At 41.1% G+C, this 22054-nt stretch overlaps 1 protein-coding gene across 3 annotated transcripts in view; it reads left to right on the plus strand.

The window, feature by feature from the left end:
• PLBD1 (phospholipase B domain containing 1) overlaps positions 1-22054 on the plus strand; it is a 51693-nt gene that overhangs the window by 6458 nt on the left and 23181 nt on the right. For all 3 annotated transcript variants that reach the window (XM_027826474.3, XM_043544601.1, XM_007064062.4), the window contains exons 2-5: positions 11648-11867; positions 15445-15528; positions 17099-17237; positions 21090-21251. In XM_027826474.3, the coding sequence (XP_027682275.2) occupies positions 11648-11867; positions 15445-15528; positions 17099-17237; positions 21090-21251 (605 nt within the window). The remainder of the gene's footprint in view (positions 1-11647; positions 11868-15444; positions 15529-17098; positions 17238-21089; positions 21252-22054) is intronic.

Below are 22054 nucleotides of genomic sequence, written 5' to 3' on the forward strand. Positions count from 1 at the left end.
GAGATGGTAGGTATGGTGTTGTACAATTAATCCTTTGCATTACCCCACGTAATTTATACTGTCCATCAAACTTAATTGTGCATACTTTTTGTAATTAAAATATGTTATTTAGTACATTCAAAGCACTTGACGAATACACCCAAACACCACTGAGGACTAAGCCTGCAAACTTGGGCAAAAAATACTGGTGCTATCACTCCCCCAAAGTTGCAACTCCTGCAGTTTTAAGGAATAAGTCATAAAATATCAGGGTTGGAAGGGACCTCATCTAGTCCAACCCCCTGGTCAAAGCAGGGCCAAGCTCTAAATCCCTAAATGGCCCCCTCAAGGATTGAGCTCACAACCCTGGGTTTAGAAGGCCAATGCTCAAACCGCTGAGCTATACCCCGTCAGTTGTTTAAGATGTCTAATTTTAAGATAAGGTCCATCATTTAATAAGCTTTTTAAAATATGTAAATCTAACCTAGGACTGGCCGAGCAGCAAGGAAAAAAATAGTAATTAAGCAACACTTGAAGAATTTTACTGGTGTTATGAGATGTGCCAAATGGTATTTGAGTAGCTGTGGAGCTGGTTGAATGCTGGGGGGGAACAGTCTTTAACTGATATGATTAATATTAATTACATTTGTCAAATAACATATACTGAATACTGTTGAACCTGCTTTCTTTGCTTTTCTCTCTACTTTCTCTTATTTCTTATAGTAGATTGTGATTTTTTTTCTGGACATCATCAGCAGTGTCTGTCTCCTCTTTTCCTCCATTCTCCCTCAATCTGTTCTCTGCTTATTTCTCTTCATTGTGTGCTCCACTGTCTACCATGCATTGTATATCTCTTCTTTTTTCTACACCACCAAATAAAAGAGCACCTCATTTTTAGCATATCCCATTAATCTCTCCCTCTCTCCCATACCTACCCACACATGCAGACATAGGGCTTGGGAATTTTACCAGCATCTGATAACGGAGGACCACCATCTACCAGACTCAGACTGATAAAAGATGGGTAGTGGCTTCCACTGTCTAGGATATCATTAGTTGAAAGCAAACACAACTTAGCTTTTGGGGAAGAGGAGGGTGCTAGGATTAATACTAGAGTGCTGTCTCTAGATCTTTCCTCGAGGAAGTCAATCTTTCCTATCAGCCCCCAGCCAGTATGTATTTGCTAAATTTGAATTCCCCCCGTAACCCTCAATGACTACTGGAAGGGAGGAGGAGTATTCTTGTTTCATTTGCTTTCCCACCCCTATGGTGTCTTGGCTGCTGTAGGGTGTGGTAGTAGGTGTCTCCACAAACTACCCTGTCCGCAGGGTTTTTTTTTTTTTTTTTTTGACTCATCCTCAGTGAATAGCTCCAATGTTCACCTCTGGTTGCTACTCAGACCTTCCCAAGCAGCAGCAGAACAGAAACTGACCCAATTATTATCAGTGGTACTGCTGTTATTCAGAATCCCTGTGGACTGCAGTGGAAACTGATAAGACAGTGGCCAGCTTTCACTCTGCTGCAGTTTAGCAAATCTGTGAGCAGCTGTGGCACTGAAACTGTTTGCATCACTTACACTTGGTTCCTCTTTATCTTTGCAAATACCAGGGGTAGAAATTTTAATTTTTTATTTATTTTTAAGACACTTTAGACTCTGCAGAAGTTGATATTATTCACCTGGGAAAGATTCCAGACAAGTTTTCTCAAGTCCTTTGTATGCTATTGATTTTTATAGAAGGTTTATTAATGTGACAAAAGTTCAGAAGAACTATAATCGCAAGGTCCATCACCATATGTCAGTTCTGTGTGTTTGCTTACAGAGTGAAATGCTAGTAGAATAGAAAAACTGAAATGGTCTGTGTGCTGAAAAAGTTTGGATTATATTGTGATGTAAATTTATGTAAGTGCATTCAGACCTTGCTAGTTTGCGGTTTCATGTGTTTAGAAGTGTTACAGGGCAGCGCTAAGGCTGAATAGGTTCACTGCAAGCCAGGTGGAATGAGTTAAGAAGGACTGGATGGATCCCTTAAATGTACTTTTTCAGACTCTAGTAGTAGTGTTTGAGTTTTTAAAAAAGTATAAAATGTTTTTGGAAGTTAGCTGGACTCTACTGAAACAAACTTAACTTCGTTTTGAATGGATATTTTTGTTGGGGATTTCCTTCATTTAAAAAAAAAATCAAAGAAAGAAAACGAACAGCAAAAGTTTAAATTGGGTTGGCTTGTAAGGCTTGTGAGAGGAGAGTACTTTTCTGGCAGTTCTTGTGAACACATCAAAGCTTGTCTCCCCTTCGGCAGATTGTACTAAGTCATAGAAGGGGAGGAGTGAGTTGGGGATGGAGGAAGAGAATTATACCCGCTTGGGATGTGAGAATAGTGGATGACAGAGGGGGAGAGTCTTCTATTCACACCGAAAACTTTATGCACTTAACAGATTTTCATATTTAGAAAATGTTAGTGTCTAGTTTTTAAATGTGGAGAAAAACCTCCAGCGTTCCCCATTCCATACTTACTTTGGATGTCCCTTTTTTGTGCTCCCAGATTCTACACACATGCCCACACATACATGCATACCTTCTCCCTTTAATAATAAGATTGAACAGTGAATTAGCTCTTTTCATCCATAGTTTTAAAGCAGTTCTTCACAAAGCCTCTTGCCTCCCTCATTGCCCCTTGCCCCCATTTTTAGACTAGGGAGTACAGCTCTCCACGGCTTCCACAAATCCTACCCTTTAATGCTTCCCATGGTCTCCTGCCCTCAACCTATCCAAGCAGTCAGCAGCAGGTCAGATTATACTTATAAACATTTAAAAATAAATTGAAAGCCTACTATAACAGCCTCATAAAGACAGCTCTGTACCAGTGTGGCCCAGAATGGAGCCATGGATTACAAGAAGGGAGGGCGTAAAGTAAAATAATGCATCTTGCAATTTTGAAGCACCTCTGCACAGACTGTTTCTCCACCTTAGTTTAACTGGTCGTGAGTCAGGATCAGGTTTTACTTCAATGTGTTTTGTTTTTTTTTTTAAAAGCAAAACAGCAAACAGTTGGCTTGCTTCAAGGAAGAGAACACCTTGCAACATGCAAATCCTTATATTACTAAATTAATCCTTCTGTGTAAAAACAATAATTAACTTCTTTACTTGTTCTTAGTTGCTTCCCATTTATTCACTAGGTTAAGGAGGAATAGAGTACTTGCTGTCCTCTCCTCCCAGTTTTCCAATTCGTCCTCTTTGTATCCCTGTTCTTATACGCTCCTCGTTAATGCCTGACCTCCCTATTGAAGCACAGAGCACAGGCCCCATCACATAAGCTCTTTATATTATAAATCTTTACAAGTTCTCCTCTAACTCTTCCTCTCTATCCCTGGAAAAACAAACAAACAAACTCAAACATTGAAAGATTCTATTCTTCAGCACGGCCAACAAAATAAATGTATACATTTGGAGTTTGTAGGCCAACTCATTTTGGAGATATGATGAGTCAAAACAGTCTTGAAAAATTTCTCATCCCTGGGTAAAAATGGTTCTGGGTTGTGACATTCAGGGTATTAGCTTCTTTGAGTAAGATGAGCTTTGCGGAGCAGGCTGGAAGTCAGACTTATAATTGGAAGCTAGCTTCTACCTTAGTGATGGAGATGCTAGTGCTGCTCTGTAGTGGACCTGTTGCACCATCTGTTTTCAGGGGAATCTGGATTGTACCACTGTTTATTAACTCTTGTTCTCTCCCCCTTCCTTACCTTTCACTCCTACATGGTCAGTTTTTGTGAACTCAGCTTGCAGCTGGATGGATAAAAATCAATGATTTTTTAAAAAAAATTTTAAAAATCGGATTTTTTTTATTTAAATAGGATTTTTTTGATAAAATGCTTTTTGAGGAAAAAACCTATCTAAAGATAAAGATATATTATAGCTCAAAGATATCTCATCATGGAATAGAGATTATAAATTCGAATTCTATAGTATGAGACAATATATTCATGTAATGTTTAAGAAAAGTTTTGTAAATGAGTTCCAATAGTTCATGGATTAGGCACCCGATTTTATGAGGTTCCAGGGGCTTCTGTATAGATTTAGGTTAATCTTTCTATCTGCTCAATGGGACTCAGTGTTCAGTCTAGAAGATACCATCAGAGATGCTTAGTTTTGCAGTTCTCAAACTGGATTTGTGTCTCCAGAGATAACATGCTTGTTAACAGCTAAAATGTTTTTAAATAAATAATACGTAGAGATGAGAAATAACAGACCTCAACCCTGTCCCTCTGCAAATTTGTGTACACAGAGTCAATCCCTTACCTCTCTCTAAAAGTGCAAAGTTTCAAAAAGTTCAATGAATAGAAGATTATTGGGGGCACAATAGATCTGGACAAGGAGAATAAGTCTGGAGATAAATGTGAGAAGGGAGGGACAGGCAGTAGAAACAAAAGTGAAACTGTTTGAGCAGCATATTCCAGAAGTCTTGAGGTCTTTCTGAGTGTAGCCTTCACTGATTTGAGATCTATCATACCATTCTCTCACTAGAAGGGAAAACCTATAATGGCAGCAGGCCGTAAAAGAGACCCAGTTTGGGTCTCTTTTAATGAAGTTCCTCTACCTGTGGGTAAGACAGGCATGCATGCAAAATGCAAACAGTGCAACAAAGAAATGCAAGGCCCAGTTGCCCGAATGAAACAACATCATGAGAAGTGTTCCTTCTCAGGAGGAAGCTGTGTTGAAGATGATGAAAGAAACATGTCTGAACATGCAGGATCTTCAGGTTGGTACACTTTTTTATTTCATACTTCTTTCTTAAGGACTGCCTGTCTTCCTTCTGGACTATTCTTGAATTCTCACGTTTGAGCAAAAAATATAGTTGTAACTCTATGGTATTATCATTTTAGATGCAGTTGTGATAAAAAATAAATAGTTGAAATAGGCAGATCTTCCTTTTACAATTTCACCTTTAAAGTAGTACTGAGTCTCAGTGAATGCAATGAGTAATACTAAATGAGCAGTATGGTAATAATAATTAAATAACTGCACTGACTTATTTTGTTTAGGAGAACCCATCCTCAACATAAAGGATTCTGAAGACTGTCCACCTTCAAGATCACCATCATTTTCTATAGTTTCAGAGTTATCTGCCAATGATAGTCTTTCAGTTACATCATGTATGTCACATAGCCACAGTATATCACCTGCAGCAAAAAGAAAAGAAAATCTCCATCATCCAGAAATAACCACATATAAGTTTTTGATAAGAACCCGCAGATTACAGAAAGAGGTAATTGATGAAAAAATTGCCTGGTTTGTTTATGCAACCAACTCTCCTTTCTGTATGATTGACAACCCACACTTTATTAACATGGTTCAGTCATTAAGACCAGGATACAGTCCACCCAACAGAGCAGATGTCGCAGGCAAATTGCTGGATAAAGTGTATGAAAAAGGAAGTGAGCAGGGTGCAAAAGGTCTAGAGGGTGAAATTGTTAACCTGAATCTTGATGCGTGGGGAGCAATGTCCACAATGATCCTATTGTATGTGCTTGTGTGACAACAGAAGAAGGGAATGTCTTCCTTACAGAAACAATTGATACATCAGGAAATGCACACACAACAGAATACTTACAAGAAGTAGCAGTAAAAGCTATAAACTGTGGAAAAAAATTCAAATGTGTAGTATGCAGCTTGGTCACAGACAATGCTGCAAATGTATCCAAGATGAGAAGAAATTATTTAGAAGAGAGTGAGGAAAGTCCCAAGCTAATAACATACGGTTGCAGTGCTCATTTGGTGAACCTCCTAGCCAAAGACTTCAGTATTCCAGAAATAAAGGCTAATGTTGTTGAAATTGCAAAATATTTCCGTAACAACCACTTTTCAGCAGCTGCTCTGAAAAAAGTGGGAGGAACCAAGCTAACTCTCCCACAAGATGTGTGATGGAACTCAGTAGTGGACTGTTTTGAGCACTGTATCAAGAACTGGCCTAATCTGATGATAGTTTGCGAACAAAAACATGAAAAAATAGATGGCACTGTCACAGCCAAAGTTCTTAACATTGGGCTTAAGAGAAATGTGGAACACATGCTGAATACCCTGAAGCCTATTTCTGTAGCCTTGAACAAAATGCAGGGAAATAGCTGTTTTATTGAAGACGCTATTGAAATTTGGAAGGAACTGAGTGAGATCTTAAAAAGAGAAATATGCAATGATGAAGTTAAATTACAAGCATTAAAAAAATGAATGGGACAAGCACTATTTCCAGCTCATTTTCTTACAAATATTCTCAGTACTTGGTACCAGGGTCAAACCTTAACCGCTGAAGAAGAGGAGTTGGCTATGACATGGACATCCAGCAGTCATCCCTACATAATGCCAACTATAATAAACTTCAGAGCTCAGGGTGAACCACTCAAGAAATATGTTTGCTGCTGATGTTTTAAAGAAAGTCACACCAGTGAACTGGTGGAAGTCACTGAAGCACTTGGATTCAGAGACTGTTGAAGTGATAATCTCATTTTTAACAGCAGTAGCTTCTTCTGATGGTGTAGAAAATATTTTCTTCCTTTGGACTAATTCATTCCAAATTGAGAAATCGTTTGGGACCTGAAAAAGCAGGAAAGCTTATTTTTCTTTTCCAGATTATGAACAAACAGGAAAATGAAGGTGAAGACGACTGGGTTAGCTGCAGAAGCCAATATTTTAAGTTTCTGATGTTGACCTGGCTGACAGAATCAATTTAATTTTTGATTTTTTAAAAAATATATTTCATTTTATTATTTTAGTTAAAAACAAGTTTAACAAAAACAAACCTGATTTTAAAAAACTTGAATGTTTAACTAAATTAAAAAAATCATATGCTTGTTTTGTTAAAATATTATATGTTTGCTGTTGAAGAAAACCATCTAGAATACATAACGTTGTTGTTTTAGTTAAATAAAATAATTTAAACATCTGTCTGGTGATGTTCTCCTCCTAATACAGCATGGCAAGAAAATCCGCCAAATATTAATGATTAACCTGTTGAATTGGAGATAGTTCACCTCCCATTGATTTCATAAATATCTGCTTCAATTACCTTTGGTAAATGAAATAACCAATCATTCATTTTCTGATATAGCTGTAAAACGAATCTGAAAAGTTTTCAAAATAAATCACTTAAAAAATGTACCTTCTAAAAATGAAACCTACATCTACCTCTGAGTTGTGAAGAATATGTATTAAGGTTATAACAACCAACAAGAAAGCACTTTTATGTAGAAATCCATGATTAAATTGAGTCTTCCCGACTAGTGATTTAAATAATGATTTAAATCAATTTGATTTAAATCAAATCCACCCTGGCTTGCAGGGATTGTTTGTAACTCTTTTCAGCACTACCTGCTTACCAGCCTGATGAAACCAGCTCTTATTTGTTCAGCTTTCGGTCGTTCAGCCCGAGTGAGTCTCACATGACAATGGGATTTCAGTTTCTCCTAAACCTAGAGCAGTACAGATACATTATGCATTACTAGATGATAACTAAGGAGGTTTAACCTTTCTTCTCTGCCATATGTGCTTGAAGAAATGTCAAGTCTTTCATGTCTCAAAGCACCCTCTATTTAGCTTCCATCCACACTAGTCAAGCAACACCTTTTAAAACATCTGCTCCAACTGCCATTTGGGAGGGAGTACTGGAGTGGTTCCCTTCCCAGATATACATGTTTGCATTTTGTTTGTGTTACACCCAAAGTACCTGATATCCACAGAACTCCTATAACACTGAGTCTGGAAAAAGAGAAATGTAGTTCACTGGTAAATAATAACCAGAGCTAGACTTTAAATTTTGATTCAAGAGAGCTGTACCTCTTATGTAGCTGAGTATTATGAACACTGACATGATTAGAAACAGTTGCTGCTCTGCCTCTGAACACTAGACTAGCCAATAAAGTGTTTCTGACTGTAAAGTTACAACCTTTTAAAGTAATAAACACTGAAGTAAAAAGAATGAAAACTGCCTTAAAGCAACTGAGTTACCACCGTGTCAGAAGTGCTTGAGCAAGAGCTTAGCAACTCAGAAAATAGTTTTTTTTAATTGAAAAACTTCATAGCTTATGATGGAAAAAAATTACTTCTTAACAGGGTATTTTAGGGCACTGAGCAAAATGGCTGCATTTTATTTGAGATCAAGCTAGGTATCCAATCATGAATGCCATTACATACTGCCTTTGCAAAGCATTAGATATTGTGCTGATACTCATATCTTAGCTGTTTATATGGTGCCAGTCGTCATAGTATGAAAGCTAAATATGGTGAGATTCTCATGGTTGTCCATGCTGCATTCAGCTCTCTGCTTGGCAGGTTTCCTTAGTGTGTTTCTTTTATTTTTCTCTCCTCTGTTTTTCCTTGTCTTCAGTTCTTGCAGGAAACCTTTTGCACAAAGGTGAGTCATGTATTTTGTTCTGAAAATTCAGCCTTGGGCTTAGTCTTATCTCTTCTAGAATAAAGTTCCATGGTAAGTAGCCTTTAACCAAATATGCCTTGTCTCTAGCTCTTGCAAGTTTTGTCCTTGGCACCATTAGCTGTATTGTCCTAGAGGAATGTAGGCAGTGTTGCCCACTCTCACATATTTATCATAAGAAACACAAATTTGGCCCTTGCTGGAGCCAGTCTTACCCATGACGTGAGAGGCTCATCCTTTAAGTGATTTTTTTCAGGCTGTCTGGAGAAAATCCCATCTGATAGGTTGCCTTCCCCCATGTCCTCACCTCCTGGGGAGTTTGTTTGTTTGTATAGTCACTCAATCACAACTGCGGTAGGAGACTTGCAGAACACTTCTCTCCTCAAGAGCCAAGAAGGTTTTGGAGGAGGGAAAGAGAGCAGCCAATACTGTTTTCTCAAGAGAGGAAGGGGAGGAGAGAACAAAAATTACCCAGCAGCTCAGGGTGTCCCTTTCCCACCCTTCTTTCGAAAAATGGGTCAGTCTTCTCTCTACTCCTCTATCCTCCCCTTTCCTCTTCTATAATGCTGCCATACCAGGCCTGGGATGGAGGAGGAGGAGAAGGCCCTCTTGGAGCTGCCCTCTCCCAAGGCCTGTGAGAGGGGTGTTTGTGAAGATCTTCTGAAGCTGCCTAGGCCTGGTGTGTTGTGAAGATCCAGTGGAGCTGCTCCTCCTCCCAGGTGTGTACGTTTGCGCGCCTCTCTCTCTCTCCCTCTGGAGCTTTTCCTCCGACTAGGTCTAGATGGGGATGAAGAACCTACACAGGAGGAGCAGAGGTGTGCTGGGAGTAAGGGGCACATATAGGGTTGCGAGGCAAGAGGTGCGCAGAATTGTTGTGTGGCTGGGTGTGTGGAGTTGATGTGTAACTGGGGTAAGTGTGAGGGCTGGGGATTTGTCACAAAATAAGTTGTTTTGGGGTTGGGAGTGCAACGTTGATGTGGGGGCTGGGACATAAAATTACTTGTGATGGCCAAAATTGTATTTCTCACTGTAAATTGGCAATGTGAATTGACACACGTATTGGAGGCAGACAGGGGAAGTTAAAGTCAGAAGACAGCTCAGTAATCGTTAAAATTAAAAAAAACCCACCACCACCACCTTACAATTTGAGACAACCTCATAATTTTGGGGGTTCTGACTCCTGATTTTTTAACTTTTGGTGTTTGCGGTACTATGCAGGTGTCTTGATGGGTTGTGAATGGAGACCTGATGTTACCAGGTCCCATGTCACTGAGGGCTGAAAGATGAAGGTTGGGATTTTCAAAAGTATTCAGCATTGGTCTTTTGCCATTGACTTCCTACCAGAGCAGAGGTAGGCTAACTGATCACTTTTTCAAAATGCCAGCTGAAGACTAGGATTTTGAATTGGTAGAATAAGTGAATAGGGACAGGTCATGGAACAGCAGAGTGATGTGCTCTTGGCATCTTTTCCTGTATTCTGTACAGTTGAGTTTCTGTGCTGCCTTCACCTTCAGCCTCTGATCCGGCGATTTAGAATAGGCCAGTCTCTAGGTGACGAATACATGGATTGCTGGGGGCACATCTTCATCAGTGGGAAAGTGCATTGATTATATAAGTTTTGTGGGAAGCTGGATGTAACCATCATCCTCCTTTCAGTCTTGTGCCTTGAAGAAATTGTACTGAGAAACATCCATGTATTTGTATACAAGACAAGACTGAACTTGGTGTTGAAATTTGAGGAGACTATCAGTCTAACTTAAGTGCACTGCTGTTTTAGCAAGATTGCTGTTTTACTTAATGTGATTTTCAAAATGCTAAATGAAATAAGCTTGTGTTTTTGTCAGGATTCTGTAGAAAAGCAAGATGAAATCTCAAGTTCTAGGGAGCCAGTGTCATAATCAAGGTGGGCCATTTCCAGCACAAATCCAGGGTTTAACAAGAACGTCGGAGGGGGGAGGGTTAGGAAAAAACAAGGGGAAATAGGGGAAATATTTCCCCTTGTTTTTTCCTACCCCCCCCCCCAGACGTTCTTGTTAAACCCTGGATTTGTGCTGGAAATGGCCCACCTTGATTATCATACACATTGTAAGGAGAGTGGTCACGTTAGATAAGCTATTACCAGCAGGAGAGTGGGTTTGTGTGTGGGGGTGGGGGGGAAGGGGGGTGAGAAAACCTGGATTTGTGCTGGAAATGGCCCAACTTGATTATCATACACATTGTAAGGAGAGTGATCACTTTAGATAAGCTATTGCCAGCAGGAGAGTGGGGTGGGGGGAGGTATTTTTTCATGCTTTGTGTGTATAAAAGATCTTCTACACTTTCCACAGTATGCATCCGATGAAGTGAGCTGTAGCTCACGAAAGCTTATGCTCAAATAAATTGGTTAGTCTCTAAGGTGCCACAAGTAGTCCTTTTCTTTTTGCGAATACAGACTAACATGGCTGTTACTCTGAAACCTCTCTTTGTAGAATTTCTTCTGGGTCAGGTATGGGAGCATCTTCTTTTCTAGATCAGGACTCAACTGTGGCTGATGCTATGCGTTGAAAAGATTGTGGACGTAGTTTCCTGCAAGTGATATAGCACATGGTCACTAGCTTTTTAGAGGTTAGTCTTAATACAGTCACAGTGTGTGCAGCTAATGTAGTATGTTTCTATCTTTGGAAAGGCAGTAGGAGAGTTTGCTGTAGTGTAAAATGTGTTAACTTTAATTGAGCGAGTACTGGGTGGAGCGTTTTGTTTAAAAAAAAAAAGTCAGTATAATTGTTTTGAAATGTGCCAGAATTTCAGTCCTGGAAACTGAGGATGTCCACAGGTCCAATATGAGACAGGAAGTGGCTCTACGTGCTTTTCAACGTCTCTGCCCTGCCAATGAACTGGACCTTAGCTCTGTTCCTCAGGGGCCATCTCGAGGCCTGAGTAGGTAGTCTGGTTTTTGTAGCTTTTCATTTTTTTCACCCTTTAAGATTGTGAACAGAAGTATCAGATATGGTGAACCAACCAGTCTGTCCAGTTGTCTGTTACTTAAGTGAGCAAACAGGCATCTGATGATGATTATTCTAGGTCATTAATTATAGATTGAAACTAGTGACCTAGAATTGGTTGGCTGCATAAACTTCACTACCAATTGTCTCATCCATCTAGTTCTCTATGAGGGATAGGATATTGCAGTGGAATGAGGTCCCCATATGTCTTATAGCTGGAGATATGTAATACAACCTTCTAACTTTCTCCTCCTTGGCTTTTGCTTGCAGAAATCCGCTATGCAACTGTATATTGGATGAAAACTGAGAAAACAATCCAGGTCAAAGATATATTGGACAGAAATGGAGATGCCTATGGCTTTTACAATGACACCATACAATCAACAGGGTGGGGGATTCTGGAGATCAGAGCAGGCTATGGGAGTCAGTCCATAGGCAATGAACACCTCATGTATGCAGCTGGCTTTTTGGAGGGCTATCTCACAGCTCCGTAAGTACCTTTCAAGTTAGCTTAATCTGTAAGTACCTAATTTCAGTGCATGATACTGCCAGCTATTTCTTCAGGTCTCTTTTCTCCCTCTCTATTTTGATGCATATAAGTTAACTAAGTGTGGCAGTTCAAATATTTGTTACAATATAATACTTATCACCTTTCATTCAAAGATTTCAAAGTTTGTTTTTTAACAGAGAGTCTCACAACAGCCTGGAGAGAGAGATGACTATTAAACCCATTTTACTGATGAGGAATTGAACCACAGAGATTAAGTAACTTTTCTAAAATTCAACAATTGGAATGCAAGCCCGGAGTCCTGTCTCACATTTCCCCCAAGTAGATCACAAATGGATGAATTAGCCATTCTTGAAAAATAGCTCTTATGGAGGGATACGTACATCTTCCCTTCCTTTCCTTGCTCAAATGCTGAAAGAACCCGAGTTAACATAAGGCAGTTGTTCTCCCTTGGGACACGTGCATAAGTCTTCCATGTTGAAATCTGGAAACAAATGGGGGCATCTCAAGCTTCCCCATCTAACTGCCTGCCACATTCATCTCTGTGCATTTGGAAGGTCTGTTCTCCAAGAGCCAGCATTGTCTGAATTTTCTCCCATAAGAGATAAGTAAGTCTCTTTATGCCCTTGTTCTCTCCTTTTGCACACAGCTGTGACCATCCAGCTTAACTATCGCTTTTAAAGACTCTCCTTGTCTGATAACAGCAAGTGGAAAGCATAACAGTCTGTTCCAAGATGCTGAAGGCTTTACTTGCATCAACAACTGCTCAGCTGTCAGGCATCAGGCTACAGCAAAGCTATCTAAATAGACTGGCATGCTCTATTTCACTAAGGAGCACATAGAACTTCCCTATGTTTCAGAAAACTTATGAAAAAAATGTATGATGAAATAAACTAAGAGGTGCTGATGCTCTTCTACTAGATCTTATCCTTTACCACATAGACTAAGAAAGTATGTGTCCTGTTGTGCTTTTTTTTTTAACTTGTAAAAACAAAATGACTTGCAAATAAAGGAAAATCACCACTTCATCCCCCCTATCCCCCACACACCCCTCCACTCTTAAAAGGAAATAATTTGGCTATTCCTGTGTTCATTTAGTACCCTGGACACTGATTAAAATGAGGACAATTTTTTTTTAGCATTGCTCCCAAAAACTACATTACCTGGTACTATAAGGAGGGAGGGGGAAAATAGTTTATTTTATAATTGCTTTTGGATTTTCAAAATTCACAGTTCAAATCTGGTAGACACTACCTGTTAAATTCCTTAATACTAACTAGTTGTATTCAGACTGGGATGCAATCTGTCATTGCTTGTACTAGAAATGGCTCTCAGTTCTTTCAAGTACCCTTGTTTTATACATGAACTGAGAATTATTGGCCCAGATTTTCAAAAGCAGGTGCCTGAAGCTAGGCACCTAAATCCATGTTTAGGCAGCTAAATCAATGTCCTGACTTTCAGAGGCACTGAGTGTCACAGTTACAGGGCTGGCTGCACCTCGGATCCCTTCTCTGGTCTCTGAGTGCACCCCCACAGGTAATAGCCCTCTTGTCCTTACCTTTTCCAGGGTGGAATCCTGCAATGCTCACTTAGATGGGGCCCTGGGTTACAGTATCTGTGGATCAGCTGCACTTACCCCTGCAGACCTGACTGGGTTTGGGTCTCGTCGTACTTCCTTTCAGTGGCAGACAGAAATAAAATTGAAAGGAGTACTAGGCCTCATTTTGCTCAGCCAATTACAGAGCAACTCCAAATCCATCACACTGAGCCCCTGCGTTTCTCATGTACTTCAGTGGAACATGATAGGTCCCAGAGAGCTAACTTTAAACTTGAAATATCATTGGTCAAACATCACTCTGGTATGATCTCACCCAGCCTGCATCCTGTCAGTGATGCTCCTCTTGATTTAAAGAGGTAAACTGAAATTCTCCTTTGGCGTGTACCTTGAGATTCTCAGTCCGGTTTCATAATTGCCTTACATTTTGTCCTAGGTAGAACAGAAAAGCTTAAACTTAATCTAATGAGCTGATTACTGCTTGAGTATGACACCATTATAAAGCATGAAGGACTTAAACGTTTCATTTAATATCACAAGGCAATTAAAAAAAAATCACTTGAATCCCTGAACTCCTTCCTCCCTTCTGTCTGATCTCTGATTTGTACAAGGAGGCAGGGCCTCTCAAGAAGCTACAAGTCCCTGATTCTGCACTGGCTTGGTCAGTGAGCAGCCTAGAGATGCCACTGGTGTAAAGTGTGCCCTCTGTTGCTGGACATTCACTGGGTGTGGCAGATAGAGGTGTTTGTCGGGGGGCTGGTTACAACTCCTTGATTACCTGCCTTGGCCCAAGCACTTATTAGAACAACCTGGGAGCTTCTCTAACTTGCTTATCTGGCTATCATCCCCAAGGGAGCATCTGCCAGATGGAGTGTACTGCACTCTGGCCATTCCCCTTCCCTGTCCCCAACGTGCCCCCTCTGCTGGGGTCTGAGGGGGAGGACTATGTAGGGGCCCACTCTGCAGGTTCTGTGCCTGCTGTGGGAATCCCCAGAAGGGGAGTCATGGTGAGTCTCTCCTTCCTTTGTGCTGCCTGAGTGGTACAATGGGAGCAAAGCAGAGATGAGAGTTTTCTGCTTACATGGGACTTAAGTGGTACATAGGCCCTCTGCAGAGGAATGCATTTCACCCTCAGATAGGAACTGGGAATAAGGCCTGCGGATCTTGCAAACCTATTCGTCCCAATGAGGGTTGCCCTTACGGTGAAATGACCTAGGATTGTTGCAGACTTTAACAGAAAGAAGTCTGGCCTTGTGACAAGTGCTCAGCATGATCATATGCAACCCAGGTTACATAGTTGGCCCTGATGTATTGCTCTCAATGCTAGGCGGGAGCTCCCTACACAGATGAGTGGCTTAGTTCTGCCCACTCTGGATCCCAGCAAAGCTCCTGGCAATTCCCATCCATTCCTCTTCCTCAAAACAGTAAGGCCAGAGAGAGTCTTTAGTGCTCTGGAAGTGTGCAGAACCCCTTTTTCCCTCTTTAAATATACATTTTTTGCACAGATATTTAGCTAATCCATAGAGGAAGAAACACTTGGTTAATTGGTAAGTAAAACACTGTTAGATATCAGTTGAGTTTTTCACAAGCTATCAAATCAGCATCCACCTGAATGCTTTCTTGATCCCAAATGGGATCATCTTCCAGTAAACCATATGTGTCATACTTTCAGTTAACGTGCGAGGACATCCAAGATGCTACTGACCTAAAGCATGCTGGAAAACAGAAGTTTCATTATAGAGATACTTTAATCTCACTCTCTCATCTTTTTCCATTGTAAGACAGTTTGAGTGGGTGGTGAGCTATGCCATTTATACTCTGAAAAGTCTCTTCTTATTACATGCATCATGATTTGTCTTGCACCAGAGATGCAAAGCTAATACTGTGATAAAGAAACAGCTGACTTGCAAACTATGCTGCTTATCTGTTACTATTCATGAAACCAGAATTGAAAGAAATGAAGGAAAAATGGCAGAAAATAACTTTTGACACTTATTCTTTCAGGCGTATGTATGACCATACTTCAAACCTGTATCCACAACTAATTAAGAATCCCACCATTCTAAGCAGCATTCAGGAGTTTATGGGGTATGTACTGAGTTACTAGAAATGTGATTCTTGCATTCATGGCTTAGAAATAAAAGAATGATGGAATCCTCAGGTCTTTCAGCAGAGTTTGTTGATCTTGTTTGTGTGCTAAAGAGGAAGTAGAGGCTCCTTCTGTTATGATTATGTACCTAACAAGAATAAGAAGTGCAAACATATATTAAGAAGGGAATATGCCCTGTTCCCTATTCTGTTCCTTCAAAGAGGCATTTGAACTTGCACAAACAGGTTTAATTGATGCCAACTAATTCACAAGCTTACTGTATTCAGTTACTTTATGGACAAGCTTGTGTACTGAATACCACATTGGACTATCTCTTGGCACCTGTAATTTTTCCTATATAATTCCCACTGTAGACATTTGTATAGTGTATATTCTATAAGGTCAAGTACATTGTATGTTAGTTACTAAGTGCTGGAATCTTTCACTTACACCTGTGAGAATCAGGAGTGACTTTGTTCAAGTCAATGGAGTTACACTAGTTTAAAACTGGTGCACATGAGAAGAGAACCAGGCTCTAAATTGGGTGGCTCAGCATTTGGCCTACCTTATTTATTTCCTTAGGTTCATGTGTTGATATAATTTCTATTTTCTTTCTTCGACTACAAATATTTCTGCAAAACCTCAGCCATTTCTGTAAGCTGTGCCTTTTGCCCATCTTTATGCTAGGAAGCGATGGCTCCATGGGCAGCATGCTTTCAGTAGTTCTGGATCCCACACTAGGACTTGTGCTTGTGGCTCATGCTGTTATTGCTGCACATATAAGTAGTGATCCCTCTCATAAGGTACTACATTAAAGGCATTTTTTTGGCCTGTTGAAGCAGAAGTTAAGGATCCCAATGCTTCCTTATACCCCTCTAACCACCAGCCTTTCCTCAATGAAAAAAATAGCAGGCAATCACTATGCCCTGGTAAACATTCCAGGCGAAGTTCTATGCTGCATCTCCAAAGAGACGCTGCACAGCAGGTGCAGCTCAGGGAGGTGGATGGGGGTGAAAGTGGCCTTATACCCACCATTGCATGGCCCAGACTATGGATTGCTGTGGGGATTGATCTGCTTTACAGCAACATTTGCTGGGCTGCCTATAAGCTGCTATACAGTACAGAAAACCTGTAGGCCTGAGAGCTATGACCATGCCCCCAAATGTTCCCAGGATGCACACTATTCCTGAGCCTGTGGAGGGCGGGAATGGGGGCATCATAGAGCCGTTTATGTCAGCCCTACCTTGCGACAGCACCAAGGGAATTCGGTTGCAGTCATTTTATACTCCTGTATGCTTACCAGACTTGGGTAAAGGGGCCGGAGCAGGGGCCAGAATTTGGTCTGGCCTATTTTAACAAAACATGGTGTTTTATATTCTCAGCTCTGTCTGGGAGGTGGAGGGGGAGGGAAGGGGAGAGACAGCTATGGCTGAGCAGCATTATCACAACTACATTTGTCCATGGTTAATCCACTCTATTATTTAGTTAATTATGGTGTAAAGTGTTGTTCTTTGTAGGATACATGGAATATAAAGAGTGCTCTGTAAAACCAAATTTTTTCCTTTGCAGGAAACAGGATCAATGGACCAGACAACAAATCAAAAATAATAAGGATGACCCCTTCTGGAGGCATGCTGGCTATGTTATTGCACAGCTGGATGGGCTGTACATGGGAGCCCAAGAATGGGCTAAGCACCACAAGCAAAGAGTAAGAATGATGAAGCTCTCTAAGTGATTCTAGGGGGAGGAGGGAAGGATAGGGTAATTCAAAGTCAAAGATGTAGAAGATATTTAAAGACAAGGGTCTCTGCTGACCTGTTCAGCAAACAAAGCTTTCATTAACATTAGTGGATGTTCGGTATGGATGATGTAAAAAATCTTCAGTGCAGATCAGAGAAATTTTCCCTAAAACTAATTTGCAACTCTGTCTTCTTGAATGCTGGTGGGGAATGATTTTATAATGCACACTCAGATTGGAAGATTGCACTCTTAATTGGTTTCTGGGCAAATAATTCTTGGGTGTTCAAAGTGGCAAGAATATTGTGAATAAAAAACTGGGAGGTCACTAAAGCTTTCACCTTTATTTTCAAAGGTAACTTTAAAGCCCTGGATTTTTTAAATAAAATTAGTCTTTCATTTTAGAGTGTGTGTGACAGTATTATGGCAGAGTTGTTTGTGATTCATATTAGAATTTGTATTGGAAGTATCATTTCAAAGATCCAGATCATCAGCTGGTGTAAAACAGTATAGCTCCATGAACTTCAATAGAACTACAGTAATTTACAACGGCTAAGGATCTGTCCCAAAATGTCTAATGCATTTCACACAGTGAAAGTAAGGACTTCAGTAACTGACCTTTCAATCTTGGCCTAGGACTTCAAGGAAGAGGGAAGGTTGGGAGTGGTGAACTGCAAGGCAGAAACATTTAAAATAGCAAAGCCCTTTTTTTTTTTTCTGTAGAATTTGCTTTGGGCCTTTATTGCAGGGGGAGCCGGACAGTGAAAGAAAAAGAGACAGGATCCGTTCAGAATAATGGAGAGAGACTTCTCTATAGGCCAGAATTGTTGAGATTCTGTTAAGAAAGCTTGACTCTCGGACAAGACTGCACAAGCTTTCATAACTAGGGCCCTACCAAATTCACGGCCACGAAAAACACGTCACAGACCGTGAAATCTGGTCTTTTGTGTGCTTTTATCCTATATTATACAGATTTCACGGGGGAGACCAGCATTTCTCAAATTGGGGGTCCTGACCCAAAAGGGAGTTGCAGGAGGGTCACAAAGTTATTTTAGAGGGGTCTCAGTATTGCCACTCCTACTTCTGTGCTGCCTTCAGATCTGGGTGGCTGGAGAGGAGCAGCTGTTAGCCGGGCACCCAGCTCTGAAGACAGTGCCCTGCCAGCAGCAGTGCAGAAGTAAGGGTGGGAGCGGGACGAGGCGGAGCGGGGCGGGGCGAGGCGGGGTGGGAGTTTGGGGGAAGGAGTGGAGTGCGGGCAGGGCCTGGTGCGGAGCAGGGGACGGAAGAGGTGGGGCAGGGGTTTGGGGGAAGGGGTGGGGCGGAAAGGGGTGGAGTGGGGGTGGGGCCTGGGGGGGGAGTGGGGGCCAAGCACCCCCTGGGTAGAGGGGAAGTCGACACCTATGGTGAATTTGGTAGGGCCCTGACTACACAGCATCCTTTGGACTTCAAAGGATTTGTTGCAGGAATTCGATCAGTGTCTTGAGGCTCTCCCAGAATCCTGAAGACGAGATGCTAATTCCTGAGCAAATGGATTCATTGGAAGACTTTACACATGTAGGAGTATGCTTGTGATGTCCCCTTTTCTCCATCTCACCTACCCCACTTTTCCCTAGGGGGATGCTTGTTCCAGGTTCTGGGTGGTCATGACTTAAAGCCAGATGCGGGATGTTCAAAAGCACTCAGCATTGGCCTAGTCCTGCTCCCATTGAAGTCATTTGGAATTTTACCACTGATTTCAGTGGGGGAAAGAGTTAGACCAGCACTGAGCGCTTTTGTAAATCCCATGTAGATAGTATACAAAGTATTGTGCTGATCCAGTTAGCAATGGTGTATGCATCATCACATCCACTTACCTTGTACACCGTGCCAAAAAACATGGCCCTTTTAAGTAGGTCACTGTGAAGGGCTCAGCTCATCTCTGGAGTTGCTCCTGGTGGTCAGGCATGGCAGCTCTCACCCTGTCTGGCATCCCCTGCCGACCGATGCTCTGGTCCTCTGGAGGTCAGCCTCTTCCTGGGATGATCCTACAGCCAGGTCATGATTTAAGTCCACCCATTCCAGGGTGACATACAGTCCAACAAAATAAAAATCCAGTCCTTATATCTGGTGTCTGGCTCCAATGCTGGGCCCTGTGGTCCTTTCCCCTTCTCTGGCCTTGTGCCACCATACCAGTGGCTGGTATGGGAACCCAGGCACACACACTACACCGCTTCCTAGCCCAGGGAACCTATAACCAGCAGCCAAAGACTGCTCCATCTCACTTCTTGCTGCTACCTCCATGGGCTTCTTCCTACTCAGCTTGTCAGGCCTTCTCCCCTGCAATCTCTCAGTCCAACTCTTGATTATTTTTGAAAGTGGTTTCTCATGTGTAATTTAATATAGAAACTAAAGTTGTCCTATATACCGACTCCCAGGACCCTCTTCTGGGTACATCACACTATTGTTTAAAAAAAACTCAACACTTGAGTCATCCCGCTGTTTATAGACCTGAGGTACCTTGCCTGCCCCTCCCCTGCCATATCTTTTCACTAAAAAATGTGAGAGTATAAAGCAATATAATAAAAGTTAAATGTATGTCTCGGCCTTCCGCCTCTAAATCACAGCCAATATTAGGGTCACCTGCTATACAAGATCTTAGCTTAGTGGGGAAATTTTGCTTATTATTGGAACTTTTGGCAAATGCTTTATTTTTGGAAGGTTTTTCCCTTCCCCTTTGTGCACATGTGCACAAAGCAGTGTATTACATTCTTTCTGCTGATTACTTCCACTTGAAAAGCAGAATAGTTTGAATAGCTCGTGGACAATACAGTTCTCCATTTTACTTCCATGTTAAAATAGGTAGCAATTGAGAGAACACCATTCTCTTCTCTTCCACCTCTCCCCAGTAGTCTCTCTTAAGAGAGGCCAGCTTCATGGTTAGGAACAAGGCTTCATGGAAGCACTGTACTTCTTTCCTACCTGGTTGTTTCCCCTTGCAAATCAACCAGTCTTATTCTTCCAGCCACAAGCACTCTGTCACCCTATTGAGCCTTGTCTACACAAAGGGTATGGTGTTAACAACCATGGAGAATTTTCTAAAAATTACCCTGGTGTCAAGAAGGCTTAAGATTAGAATTCTATTTATATGTTTATCTGGAAGAGGCCAGGGGAGAGACTACCAAATGATAGGTTACAAATGAACTGTGAATTAGATCACTCTGGTCTCCTAAGGCCAGGATGGGATTTTTGAAAGTCCTTAGTCTAGTTCCTGGTGATTGGCTTTCTCTATTAACCAATCTGAGTAAGTAGTTTCACATTTGGCTAGTATCACTAAGCTTAACTAGCTCCCCATGCATCATTTATCTCCAATCTCTCCAACCTCAGGATGTGTCTAATCAAAGAGTTTGTATACACAGGGAAGTTAGTATGAAATTAGCTATTGTGGGCTTTTTTTTCTCATGTAGACAAGCCCAAAGTCTTTGTGAGACCTTAGTGCTCATCTGGGTCATTAATAAAGACATTTAGATAAATGTACAACTGACTAAGTTTTCAAACCTAACAGTACAGTAGCTGCTGACTCTGGGCTTTCTGTACAGATACAACAGGTTTTAATAATTCTTGTTAACTTCTCCTTTTCTTCCTTAGTTGTTTTCTCTGTAGCAGTATTCCAGTATCAATATAGTGTAATTATGGCATTATATGAACAAATGTTTTATGTAAAGGGAACAACTTAATGATTCCTTTGGGGGTGAAAGAAAAACCAACTTGTATTAACAGCTGAAGTTGCTCACTTAGTCACTTCTCCATCTGAAAATAATTTTGTTTTGGTCTCTTTGCCTCCCAGCCCCTGAGTGTCTTTGATGTCCGCTTCTTGAATGCAGTTGGAGATCTACTGGACCTTATTCCTGCATTATTCACGTATTCAGTAGTGGGTTGGTATAAGGATGACCCAGCAGGCTTTGGGAGATATCAGTGGGACATGGGTCACTGCTCTGCTCTTATCAAGGTGAGGGCAACAAAATTTCTCATAGCTTCTAGCCCGAGTAGACTTGTATCATGATCATGTTGATGTAACCCTCGTTATTATTTATATTTCAGGAGCATATAGGGGCCTCAATCAGGTGTCAGGGCTCCATCAATCTTGATTCCATTTTGTTTTAACTGATACTGTACATAGATAATTTTTCTAACAAATCATTCTAGTTCTTGCTTTTGTATCATGTTACTCTTGTATTTGGTCTTTCATTTGTCTCTAAATTGAAGTTGTTTAAGATCTGAAGATGGCTAAAAGCCATGTTGGAGAGATAGATAAGAAGTTCCCATGCATTTTTTAAGGGGTACAAAACATCTCAGAATGACCGATCATGTGACTCTGCAGCGTGCTACCTTTGAAAAGGTCAGCATCTGATTTTCCAGAGCCAGTCTCTGTCCCTTGGTCTGGTAGTGATCAGGAAGATTGTTGAGGCAGCATTTTAGCTTTCTGGGGGGAGGAACGGGAGATACCTGTATCTGATTTAGAGGTAACCTCTTTGTGTAAATTTGGGGAGTTAAAGATGCTATAAGAGGCTGTGCAACTGGTGATTTTCACGATCATCCAGGAGAAGCACTATAGTCTTATGGCAATCGATGTGATATAAAAATGGTTAGAAATTGGTTTTTCATTTCTAGGGGTGGTCTCCTTCCCTGTGCTCATACAGGGTTGGAACACTGCAGGTGTGGGCACAGTGCTCTGAGGAGGGAGTGCCATCTAGATCAACAGGCAGTCTTGGTTTGATTTAAAAAAAATTTTTGAGAGAGGTTTTGTTATTG

Source organism: Chelonia mydas, chromosome 1, assembly GCF_015237465.2.
Source record: "Chelonia mydas isolate rCheMyd1 chromosome 1, rCheMyd1.pri.v2, whole genome shotgun sequence".
In the NCBI taxonomy this organism is placed as follows: domain Eukaryota; kingdom Metazoa; phylum Chordata; order Testudines; family Cheloniidae; genus Chelonia; species Chelonia mydas.